This window comes from Pseudophryne corroboree, unplaced genomic scaffold, assembly GCF_028390025.1.
Source record: "Pseudophryne corroboree isolate aPseCor3 unplaced genomic scaffold, aPseCor3.hap2 scaffold_865, whole genome shotgun sequence".
NCBI lineage: Eukaryota > Metazoa > Chordata > Amphibia > Anura > Myobatrachidae > Pseudophryne > Pseudophryne corroboree.
In genome coordinates, this window is record NW_026970444.1 from 123,645 (window position 1) to 136,542 (window position 12,898).

Sequence of the window (12,898 nt, forward strand, 5' to 3'; positions counted from 1 at the left end):
CTGTCAGATAGTGGATGATGCGGCAGTAACATATATACAGGAGAGTGTCACATGTCAGATAGTGGATGATGCGGCAGTAACATATATACAGGAGAGTGTCACCTGTCAGATAGTGGATGATGCGGCAGTAACATATATACGGAGAGTGTCACCTGTCAGATAGTGGATGATGCGGCAGTAACATATATACAGGAGAGTGTCACCTGTCCAGATAGTGGATGATGCGGCAGTAACATATATACGGGAGAGTGTCACCTGTCAGATAGTGGATGATGCCGCCAGAACACATATATACGGAGAGTGTCACCTGTCAGATAGTGGATGATGCGGCAGTAACATATATACAGGAGAGTGTCACCTGTCAGATAGTGGATGATGCGGCAGTAACATATATACAGGAGAGTGTCACATGTCACATAGTGGATGATGCGGCAGTAACATATATACAGGAGAGTGTCACCTGTCAGATAGTGGATGATGCGGCAGTAACATATATACGGGAGAGTGTCACCTGTCAGATAGTGGATGATGCGGCAGTAACATATATACAGGAGAGTGTCACCTGTCAGATAGTGGATGATGCCGCAGTAACATATATACAGGAGAGTGTCACATGTCAGATAGTGGATGATGCGGCAGTAACATATATACGGGAGAGTGTCACCTGTCAGATAGTGGATGATGCGGCAGTAACATATATACAGGAGAGTGTCACCTGTCAGATAGTGGATGATGCGGCAGTAACATATATACAGGAGAGTGTCACCTGTCAGATAGTGGATGATGCGGCAGTAACATATATACAGGAGAGTGTCACCTGTCAGATAGTGGATGATGCCGCAGTAACATATATACGGGAGAGTGTCACCTGTCAGATAGTGGATGATGCGGCAGTAACATATATACAGGAGAGTGTCACATGTCAGATAGTGGATGATGCGGCAGTAACATATATACAGGAGAGTGTCACCTGTCAGATAGTGGATGATGCGGCAGTAACATATACGGGAGAGTGTCACCTGTCAGATAGTGGATGATGCGGCAGTAACATATATACAGGAGAGTGTCACCTGTCAGATAGTGGATGATGCGGCAGTAACATATATACAGGAGAGTGTCACCTGTCAGATAGTGGATGATGCGGCAGTAACATATATACGGAGAGTGTCACATGTCAGATAGTGGATGATGCGGCAGTAACATATATACGGGAGAGTGTCACCTGTCAGATAGTGGATGATGCGGCAGTAACATATATACAGGAGAGTGTCACCTGTCAGATAGTGGATGATGCGGCAGTAACATATATACAGGAGAGTGTCACATGTCAGATAGTGGATGATGCGGCAGTAACATATATACGGGAGAGTGTCACCTGTCAGATAGTGGATGATGCGGCAGTAACATATATATACAGGAGAGTGTCACCTGTCAGATAGTGGATGATGCGGCAGTAACATATATACAGGAGAGTGTCACCTGTCAGATAGTGGATGATGCGGCAGTAACATATATACAGGAGAGTGTCACCTGTCAGATAGTGGATGATGCGGCAGTAACATATATACAGGAGAGTGTCACCTGTCAGATAGTGGATGATGCGGCAGTAACATATATACAGGAGAGTGTCACCTGTCAGATAGTGGATGATGCGGCAGTAACATATATACAGGAGAGTGTCACCTGTCAGATAGTGGATGATGCGGCAGTAACATATATACAGGGAGAGTGTCACCTGTCAGATAGTGGATGATGCGGCAGTAACATATATACAGGAGAGTGTCACCTGTCAGATAGTGGATGATGCGGCAGTAACATATATACAGGAGAGTGTCACCTGTCAGATAGTGGATGATGCGCAGTAACATATATACGGGAGAGTGTCACCTGTCAGATAGTGGATGATGCGGCAGTAACATATATACAGGAGAGTGTCACCTGTCAGATAGTGGATGATGCGGCAGTAACATATATACAGGAGAGTGTCACATGTCAGATAGTGGATGATGCGGCAGTAACATATATACAGGAGAGTGTCACCTGTCAGATAGTGGATGATGCGGCAGTAACATATATACAGGAGAGTGTCACCTGTCAGATAGTGGATGATGCGGCAGTAACATATATACAGGAGAGTGTCACCTGTCAGATAGTGGATGATGCGGCAGTAACATATATACGGAGAGTGTCACCTGTCAGATAGTGGATGATGCCGCAGTAACATATATACGGGAGAGTGTCACCTGTCAGATAGTGGATGATGCGGCAGTAACATATATACAGGAGAGTGTCACCTGTCAGATAGTGGATGATGCGGCAGTAACATATATACAGAGAGTGTCATCTGATCCAGTATCGGAAGTCACCTGTCAATAGTGGATGATGCGGCAGTAACATATATACGGGAGAGTGTCACCTGTCAGATAGTGGATGATGCGCAGTAACATATATACAGGAGAGTGTCACATGTCAGATAGTGGATGATGCGGCAGTAACATATATACAGGAGAGTGTCACCTGTCAGATAGTGGATGATGCGGCAGTAACATATATACAGGAGAGTGTCACCTGTCAGATAGTGGATGATGCGCAGTAACATATATACAGGAGAGTGTCACCTGTCAGATAGTGGATGATGCGGCAGTAACATATATACAGGAGAGTGTCACATGTCAGATAGTGGATGATGCGGCAGTAACATATATACAGGAGAGTGTCACATGTCAGATAGTGGATGATGCGGCAGTACATATATACAGGAGAGTGTCACCTGTCAGATAGTGGATGATGCGGCAGTAACATATATACAGGAGAGTGTCACCTGTCAGATAGTGGATGATGCGGCAGTACCATATATACAGGAGAGTGTCACCTGTCAGATAGTGGATGATGCGGCAGTACACATATATACAGGAGAGTGTCACCTGTCAGATAGTGGATGATGCAGGCAGTAACATATATACAGGAGAGTGTCACCTGTCAGATAGTGGATGATGCGGCAGTAACATATATACAGGAGAGTGTCACCTGTCAGATAGTGGATGATGCGGCAGTAACATATATACAGGAGAGAGTCACCTGTCAGATAGTGGATGATGCAGCAGTAACATATATACAGGAGAGTGTCACCTGTCAGATAGTGGATGATGCGGCAGTAACATATATACAGGAGAGTGTCACCTGTCAGATAGTGGATGATGCGGCAGTAACATATATACAGGAGAGTGTCACCTGTCAGATAGTGGATGATGCGGCAGTAACATATATACAGGAGAGTGTCACCTGTCAGATAGTGGATGATGCGGGCAGTAACATATATACAGGAGAGTGTCACATGTCAGATAGTGGATGATGCGGCAGTAACATATATACAGGAGAGTGTCACATGTCAGATAGTGGATGATGCGGCAGTAACATATATACAGGAGAGTGTCACCTGTCAGATAGTGGATGATGCGGCAGTAACATATATACAGAGAGTGTCACCTGTCAGATAGTGGATGATGCGGCAGTAACATATATACAGGAGAGTGTCACCTGTCAGATAGTGGATGATGCGGCAGTAACATATATACAGGAGAGTGTCACATGTCAGATAGTGGATGATGCGGCAGTAACATATATACAGGAGAGTGTCACCTGTCAGATAGTGGATGATGCGGCAGTAACATATATCAGGGAGAGTGTCACCTGTCAGATAGTGGATGATGCGGCAGTAACATATATACAGGAGAGTGTCACCAGTCAGATAGTGGATGAAGCGGCAGTAACATATATACAGGAGAGTGTCACCTGTCAGATAGTGGATGATTGCGGCAGTAACATATATACAGGAGAGTGTCACCTGTCAGATAGTGGATGATCGGCAGTAACATATATACAGGAGAGTGTCACCTGTCAGATAGTGGATGATGCGGCAGTAACATATATACGGGAGAGTGTCACCTGTCAGATAGTGGATGATGCGGCAGTAACATATATACTGGAGAGTGTCACCTGTCAGATAGTGGATGATGCGGCAGTAACATATATACAGGGAGAGTGTCACCTGTCAGATAGTGGATGATGCGGCAGTAACATATATACAGGAGAGTGTCACCTGTCAGATAGTGATGATGCGGCAAGTAACATATATACAGAGAGTGTCACCTGTCAGATAGTGGATGATGCGGCAGTAACATATATACAGGAGAGTGTCACCTGTCAGATAGTGGATGATGCGGACAGTAACATATATACAGGAGAGTGTCACCTGTCAGATAGTGGATGATTGCGGCAGTAACATATATACAGGAGAGTGTCACCTGTCAGATAGTGGATGATGCGGCAGTAACATATATAGGAGAGTGTCACCTGTCAGATAGTGGATGAAGCGGCAGTAACATATATACAGGAGAGTGTCACCTGTCAGATAGTGAGATGATGCGGCAGTAACATATATACAGGAGAGTGTCACCTGTCGCAGATAGTGGAGATGATGTCGGCAGTAACATATATACAGGAGAGTGTCACCTGTCAGATAGTGGATGATGCGGCAGTAACATATATACGGGAGAGTGTCACCTGTCAGATAGTGGATGATGCGGCAGTAACATATATACAGAGAGTGTCACCTGTCAGATAGTGGATGATGCGGCAGTAACATATATACAGGAGAGTGTCACCTGTCAGATAGTGGATGATGCGGCAGTAACATATATACAGGAGAGTGTCACCTGTCAGATAGTGGATGATGCGGCAGTAACATATATACAGGAGAGTGTCACCTGTCAGATAGTGGATGATGCGGCAGTAACATATATACAGGAGAGTGTCACCTGTCAGATATTGGATGATGCGGCAGTAACATATATACAGGAGAGTGTCACCTGTCAGATAGTGGATGATGCGGCAGTAACCATATATACAGAGAGTGTCACCTGTCAGATAGTGGATGATGCGGCAGTAACATATATACAGGAGAGTGTCACCTGTCAGATAGTGGATGATGCGGCAGTAACATATATACGGGAGAGTGTCACCTGTCAGAATAGTGAATGATGCGGCAGTAACATATATACGGGAGAGTGTCACATGTCAGATAGTGGATGATGCGGCAGTAACATATATACAGGAGAGTGTCACATGTCAGATAGTGGATGATGCGGCAGTAACATATATACAGGAGAGTGTCACCTGTCAGATAGTGGATGATGCCGCAGTAACATATATACGGGAGAGTGTCACCTGTCAGATAGTGGATGATGCGGCAGTAACATATATACAGGAGAGTGTCCACATGTCAGATAGTGGATGATGCGGCATTAACATATATACAGGAGAGTGTCACCTGTCAGATAGTGGATGATGACGCAGTAACATATATACTGGAGAGTGTCCCTCGCTGCAGTAAGTGGGGTGTTGGGCCCCTTTGCTCCCAGTGTATAGGTAATGATCTGGAGGCAGGGCCGTCTTTTCGTATGGGCTCAATGGGCTCTTGCCCAAGGGCCCCAGGAGTAAAAGGGCCCTAGGCTGATAGCTGAGGGTCTCCTCTTTCCAGGGGTACCAGATTTTTGAAAATCGTCCCTGGGGAACCGGAGATATCCGACTTCAAAGCAGTGGTCCCCATCCAAGCCTGTTAATTGTTCTTCCCAGCCAGGTATCTTGTGTTCTGTCTGACTTAGAGTTTTTCTGAAGGTATATTCCAAAAGCTGGGACTCTCCCCTTTGGGTGAACACTGGCAGCTTGTCTCTACTATGCCCAGAACCAGAGATATCAGCCTTCCAGCAGCTGGTCCCTGCTCCAGCTCCACACGCCTTGTATGCAGTTTTATATTATCATCGGTGGATTACTCTGGTCCCAGAACTCTGACCCCCTAGTCCCCAGTACCTCCTGAAAGGTGTCCCCAGTACCTCCTGAAAGGTGTCCCCAGTACCTCCTGATAGGTGTCCCCAGTACCTCCTGATAGGTGTCCCCAGTACCTCCTGAAAGCAGTGGCGTAACTAGAAATTTTTCTCCCCCAAGCCAAAAAATTCTTCAGCGCCCCCCCCCCTCCTCCATGCTCCATAATTGGGAGCAAGAAAGGGATAAATATGTGCGCGCCGAAGGCGCGCGCGGGCAAAAGGGGCGTGGTTTCGTTGGAATGGGCGTGGTTTCGCATAAAGGGGCATGGCATTGCAGGAAAAGACTACATTATACCCCAGTTTTGCAACCTGCACGCCCATACGTTGGCCACCACAGGAAAGAAAAATAATCCTGATTCATGCCCCTTACATTATTTGTCATTTTTCCTCCTTATAGTAATGCCCAGTATACATTATTCCACATACTGCAATGGCCCTTAGACATTATGCCGCACACAATAATGCACATGACACAATATGCACACACTGTAATGCCCCCGACACATTATGCCACACAACGTAATGCCTGTGACACATTATGCCGCACACCGTAATGCCTGTGACACATTATGACAGGAATCGCAATGCCGTTATACATTATGCTACACACTGCAATGCCCCTGATACATTATAGCACATACAATGTCTGTGTCACATTATGACACACCACCGCAATGTCCGTGATACATTATGCCACACACTGCAATGACCCTGAGACATTATACCACATATCACAATGCCGCCGCGATATAGTATACCATACACCGTAATGCCTGTGACACATTATGACACACACCGCAATGTCCGTGATACGTTATGCCACACACCGTAATGCCCATTACACATTAAGTCCTACAGTAAGGCTTCTAATTACTTTTCAATTACCTGCTCGTTGTCAGGGGTTTCATGCACTGGGTGTCATGCTCGTTGCCAGGGGTTTCATGCTCTTGGTTCCATGCACGGTGCCAGGGGTTTTCATGCTCAGGGTGTCATGCTCGTTGCCAGGGGTTTCATGCACTGGGTGTCATGCTCGTTGCCAGGTGTTTCATGCACTGGGTGTCATGCTCGTTGCCAGGTGTTTCATGCACTGGGTGTCATGCTCGTTGCTAGGAGGTAGTCCTTGTTGCTAGGGCTGTGCTCCCAGTGCCACATATGTCCCCAGTGCCAGATATTCCCCCACGGTGCCAGGTACTCACATGCCCCAGTGCCAAATATAGCCCCCCCCATGTGCCAGGTACACATATACCCCCCCAGTGCCACATATGCCCCCAGTGCCAGATATTCCCCCCCAGTGCCACATATGCCCCCAGTGCCATATATTCCCCCCCAGTGCCATATATTCCCCCCCAGTGCCATATATGCCCCCCAGTGCCAAATATTCCCCCCCAGTGCCATATATGCCCCCAGTGCCATATATGCCCCCAGTGCCAGATATTCCCCCCCAGTGCCATATATGCCCCCAAGTGCCAGATATTCCCCCCCAGTGCCACATATGCCCCCCAGTGCCACATATGCCCACAGTGCCATATATTCCCCCCCCAGTGCCAAATATGCCCCCAGTGCACATATGCCCCCAGTGCCAGATATTCCCCTCCCCAGTGCCATATATGCCCCCCAGTGCCAGATATTCCCCCCGTGCCATATATGCCCCCAGTGCCAGATATTCCCCCCCAGTGCCAGATATTCCCCCCCCCCCCAGTGCCATATATGCCCCAGTGCCAGATATTCCCCCCAGTGCCATATATGCCCCAGTGCCAGATATTCCCCCCAGTGCCAGATATTCCCCAGTGCCATATATGCCCCAGTGCCAGATATTCCCCCCAGTGCCAGATATTCCCCAGTGCCATATATGCCCCCAGTGCCAGATATTCCCCCCCAGTGCCAGATATTCCCCCCAGTGCCAGATATTCCCCCCCCCAGTGCCATATATGCCCCAGTGCCAGATAATCCCCCCAGTGCCAGATATTCCCCCCCCCCCAGTGCCATATATGCCCCCAGTGCCAGATATTCCCCCCCCAGTGCCATATATGCCCCAGTGCCAGATATTCCCCCCAGTGCCAGATATCCCCCCCCAGTGCCATATATGCCCCCAGTGCCAGATATTCCCCCCCAGTGCCATATATGCCCCAGTGCCAGATATTCCCCCCAGTGCCAGATATTCGCCCCAGTGCCAGATATTCGCCCCAGTGCCAGATATCCCCCCCCCCCCCCGCTTTTTGGAGGGACACGGAGGGCACAGCTCACCTCTCCTGTGTCCCTCCTGCTGCATCATCTCCGGCGGCCGCGGGTCTAATAGGGGGAAGTGCCGGTTCGTGAGCCAATTAGAGCTCACGGACGGCACTTTCCCCTATTAGACGCTCGTCCGCATGTCAGTCTGCTGTAAATCAGTGGCGCCCCCGCAGCCCCTCGCCCCCAAGCCACCGCGAGGGCTGCGGGGGCAGTAGTTACGCCACTGCCTGAAAGGTGTCCCCAGTACCTCCTGATAGGTGTCCCCAGTACCTCCTGATAGGTGTCCCCAGTACCTCCTGATAGGTGTCCCCAGTACCTCCTGAAAGGTGTCCCCAGTACCTCCTGATAGGTGTCCCCAGTACCTCCTGATAGGTGTCCCCAGTACCTCCTGATAGGTGTCCCCAGTACCTCCTGAAAGGTGTCCCCAGTACCTCCTGATAGGTGTCCCCAGTACCTCCTGATAGGTGTCCCCAGTACCTCCTGATAGGTGTCCCCAGTACCTCCTGATAGGTGTCCCCAGTACCTCCTGATAGGTGTCCCCAGTACCTCCTGAAAGGTGTCCCCAGTACCTCCTGATAGGTGTCCCCAGTACCTCCTGATAGGTGTCCCCAGTACCTCCTGAAAGGTGTCCCCAGTACCTCCTGATAGGTGTCCCCAGTACCTCCTGAAAGGTGTCCCCAGTACCTCCTGAAAGGTGTCCCCAGTACCTCCTGATAGGTGTCCCCAGTACCTCCTGATAGGTGTCCCCAGTACCTCCTGAAAGGTGTCCCCAGTACCTCCTGATAGGTGTCCCCAGTACCTCCTGATAGGTGTCCCCAGTACCTCCTGATAGGTGTCCCCAGTACCTCCTGATAGGTGTCCCCAGTACCTCCTGATAGGTGTCCCCAGTACCTCCTGAAAGGTGTCCCCAGTACCTCCTGATAGGTGTCCCCAGTACCTCCTGATAGGTGTCCCCAGTACCTCCTGAAAGGTGTCCCCAGTACCTCCTGATAGGTGTCCCCAGTACCTCCTGAAAGGTGTCCCCAGTACCTCCTGAAAGGTGTCCCCAGTACCTCCTGATAGGTGTCCCCAGTACCTCCTGATAGGTGTCCCCAGTACCTCCTGAAAGGTGTCCCCAGTACCTCCTGAAAGGTGTCCCCAGTACCTCCTGAAAGGTGTCCCCAGTACCTCCTGATAGGTGTCCCCAGTACCTCCTGAAAGGTGTCCCCAGTACCTCCTGAAAGGTGTCCCCAGTACCTCCTGAAAGGTGAGACTCTCTAGTTTGTTTTATCCCATTAAAGCTAAGAAATCTATTTCCAGGAACTGGAGATATCTGCAGTAAAGCAAGCTGCCCTCCCACCAGAAAATTATGAATATTAAGCCCACTCCACTATCGACCTCTCCCCTACGTATAAAACACCCCCTACCGCCCTGAAAGTCATGTACCGGTCCCCTTCATTCAGCACAATGTCCCCTTCTACAGTTTACTGTTCTCCTTTCTGCCCCATCTGTGCAGTAAAGGAGTATTTAGCAGAAATTATTTCTCCAGGTCCTACATGCTGAGCGAAAGACAGAACCCCCCTACTGCCCGCGGAACATCAAAGCTGCCGCTGACAGCACCCTCCACCCCTACCGCTGGAGGATGGGTAGGGGCCCCAGTGCATTGCTGAGCCCAGGGGCCTACACTGCTGGTAAGACAGCTCTGTCTGGAGGGTCTTGCTGGAGCCCCTTCCCACACAGCGGGTGTCCCTGTCAGGACAGGAAGGGGGATTGGCGTTACCTCTGTATATGTGTCTATCCAGTGCCTTTTTCACAGACCCTCTGTACCCTAATACGCTCCTCTCTCCGCAGGCGCTGGTGGATCACTATCTCTCACTCATCACCAATCGGGTGGCAGCGATTAGATCCAAGTAAGATTTCTGCTGACACCAACATCTAGTGACTGTAATAAGTTGACAATGCTGAATTCCTATGTCGTATAAACAACCCTTATGAAGCTAAGAACACTGTACGCTGTTTACTTAAGAAATACCGTAATGGTACGCTATTTGCGTAACGATCGCTCAGCCGTAGGCGAGACGCTCAAGCGTCACGTTCGCTCACGGCCCAGTGATCACAGGACACGTTATTGGTTATGTCTAGGGGAAAGATTCGCTATGGCGTAGCATACGCTCGAGACCACGAGGAGGTCACCAGCGATGCAGACGCTCACAACACTATACCTTAATATTAAACCTTATACCGATGAAACACACAGAATACCTTAATGTGAGTACAGGGTGTAAATGCAACCTTGTGTAGCCTGACTACCTACAAAGCTGTTTGAGCGTCACCGACGCTCAAGTGAACACTTAACACTATAGTAAATACACTGATACTGGTTTAGGGTTCCAAAGCCTATTATCTGTATTATATCTAGTATACTTGTAAAAGAGTAACACAGTACAAATGATACACTACAATATAACAAAGACTTCCTAACCAAACACCTAACTAAGGGATAAACTACAATGCTATCCTGGTCTAACACAATACAATACAATATTATAATACTACGAAGTATTTAAGAGAAAAGAGGAGAGAGAGAGAGATAGAGAGAGAGAGAGAAAGAGAGATATTGGCTCGCAGAAAGACAATGATTATGGAGAGAACTTACGCACAAAGGGTATGATCGCCTGCGCCTCGATATCCAGCTCCCGATTATCAGCAGATAACCGTTGATGAGAGAGTGAGTGCTGGATGTGGTCGGCCTGCCTATTTATGCCCCACACACAATGCAATCTCCTGGTCCTACAATCCTACAGTTTATTGGACACAGGAATTCGGCCCTGTACTGTAACCAAAGGTCATAGGGTGATTCATACAGGTGGGCTGTGACGATTTCCAACAGCTCAGGTGGGTGGGGAACTGGGTTTCCCGCCGCATACCTGAGTATGTGCAAATCATAGAAATGGACATAAACTTCTTATGTCCATAACTATTCGCACGAGCGATTAATACGCTCCAAACCAACACCGGAATATTGCTAATTAAATACTCTTCCGATGGGTACCAAACACTGCTGTATGACTCCTGTTAGACCCTTCGTGCAATACAAAGAGGGATTCCTCCGCTCAGGGACATTCTATCTAAACCAAACTTACAGAAACTATTGAGGGGAACATGATCTATAAACGACATTAATTGTGAACTTTTGTAACGAATGAGTCGCACGCTACGATCACATAAACTCTACCGTAAATGCGCATACTGCGCGTGCGAGTGCACGCTATTGCGGGTATGCGCTTCCACGGGAGAGCGTACGCATGCGCAGCACGGACCAGTGTGCGGTGCAAATATGGCAGTGTGCATCAAGACATTTTTCTGACTTTGACAGTCCACCCTTTGGCAGTCAATAATAACTGCCACAAAATATTTAAGGAGAAAAATGTAAGTCAGGGGTTAATTGATTTCCATGAGGGGGAAAGGAGGAAGAATGGAGTAGGTGTGAAGAGAGTATGACCTAGTGAGAAAGCAGGAGCATGTGTGTATGAGTCCATGTTTGGGGGGTCATGTATCATCGTGCCGTACGTGTGGTAAATCAAGCTTCGAGGTATTGCGAAGTATACATTTGAATTCCTTCTTATCCTGTGGTACAGGTCTGTGGATGGGCTGTCAAACTCTACCGAGCTCATTTCGGCTGTGGTTGTAACACAATGGGGATGCACATTTTAGTTGATGATACATGAATTGGGGGGGTATGTGGTTGCTGCTATCTGTGCCTGTATTCCCTATCGACTATGTGTGTTATTACCTGAGGGTTGCAGAGATGAAGATAAAGAACACTTACGAAAAATGCAATGATATTCTATGTCAGGTTAATGTACGTTCGTCGATTGAGGTCTTGGTTGGTGTCGGTTGATTGGAGTCTTCTTCTTTGTGCTTTTGCTCATAAATCGTGAGTAAAGCAAACAACGTCCATGGATTTACAAAAAAATGTTGGGCTAGCGTGATTTTAAAGTTCCTAGGGAAACTGGGGTACCCATGGCATTGTCCATCAAAATCTTGTATATCAGGTCGTCTGTTCTTCTTCTTTCCATCTTTCCGTTGTCGGCCCCTTGGCTCATCAAATCCTTCGTTTACGTGGGTCTTTGTACCTCGGAGGAAAACATAGAAATGGGTGAAAGACGGACCGTATACTCATTACATCATTACGTCATGGTTTCTAGCATTGGGTCATAAATCAAATCCAGGTTAATTACAGTTTCCTCACTCCTCAAGCTCATCACTTTCGTACTTTGTTTGCACCTCATCAAAGCCTGCCCGCATCTAAATATCAATCCAATAGATATAACGACACCCAAAATACATAGGAGAAACTTTCCAACATCCATTATGACTCCTTGAGCCCAGTCTCCTAAACCGGAGAACCAATTTCGCGGGTTCAACCATGACACCCAACTAGTCAGCTCATTACCTACAGCAGCAAGGGTGAGATTGTGTTTTCGACAAAATTCCCACTTTAATTGCAGAATATCGTCCATCTTTTGGTCTATGACCTCTACCGGATCCTCGGTGCTATTTGTGATATACGTGCAACACTTTATACCGTACTGTGTTGCCAAAGTAACACAATATCCGCCTGTTACTGCTGTAAGATAATTAAGAACCATCCTATGCTGAACTAGTTCTGTTTTGTAAGCTTGAAGTTCTCTTCCAGTGTATCTAAACGTGTCATCATACATTTCAGTGATATTATCTAACAAATTGGCGAGTGCGGAAATGTATCTATAATTCATCACACCTCGAGCGGTACGAGTGAAATCTAA

General features: G+C 47.9%; 1 protein-coding gene across 1 annotated transcript in view; it reads left to right on the forward strand.

Moving 5' to 3' along the window:
* LOC135043493 (reticulon-2-like) overlaps positions 1–12,898 on the forward strand; it is a 123,543-nt gene that overhangs the window by 94,936 nt on the left and 15,709 nt on the right. The window contains exon 6 of the mRNA XM_063955118.1: positions 9,942–10,000. Coding sequence (XP_063811188.1) covers positions 9,942–10,000 — 59 coding nt within the window. The remainder of the gene's footprint in view (positions 1–9,941; positions 10,001–12,898) is intronic.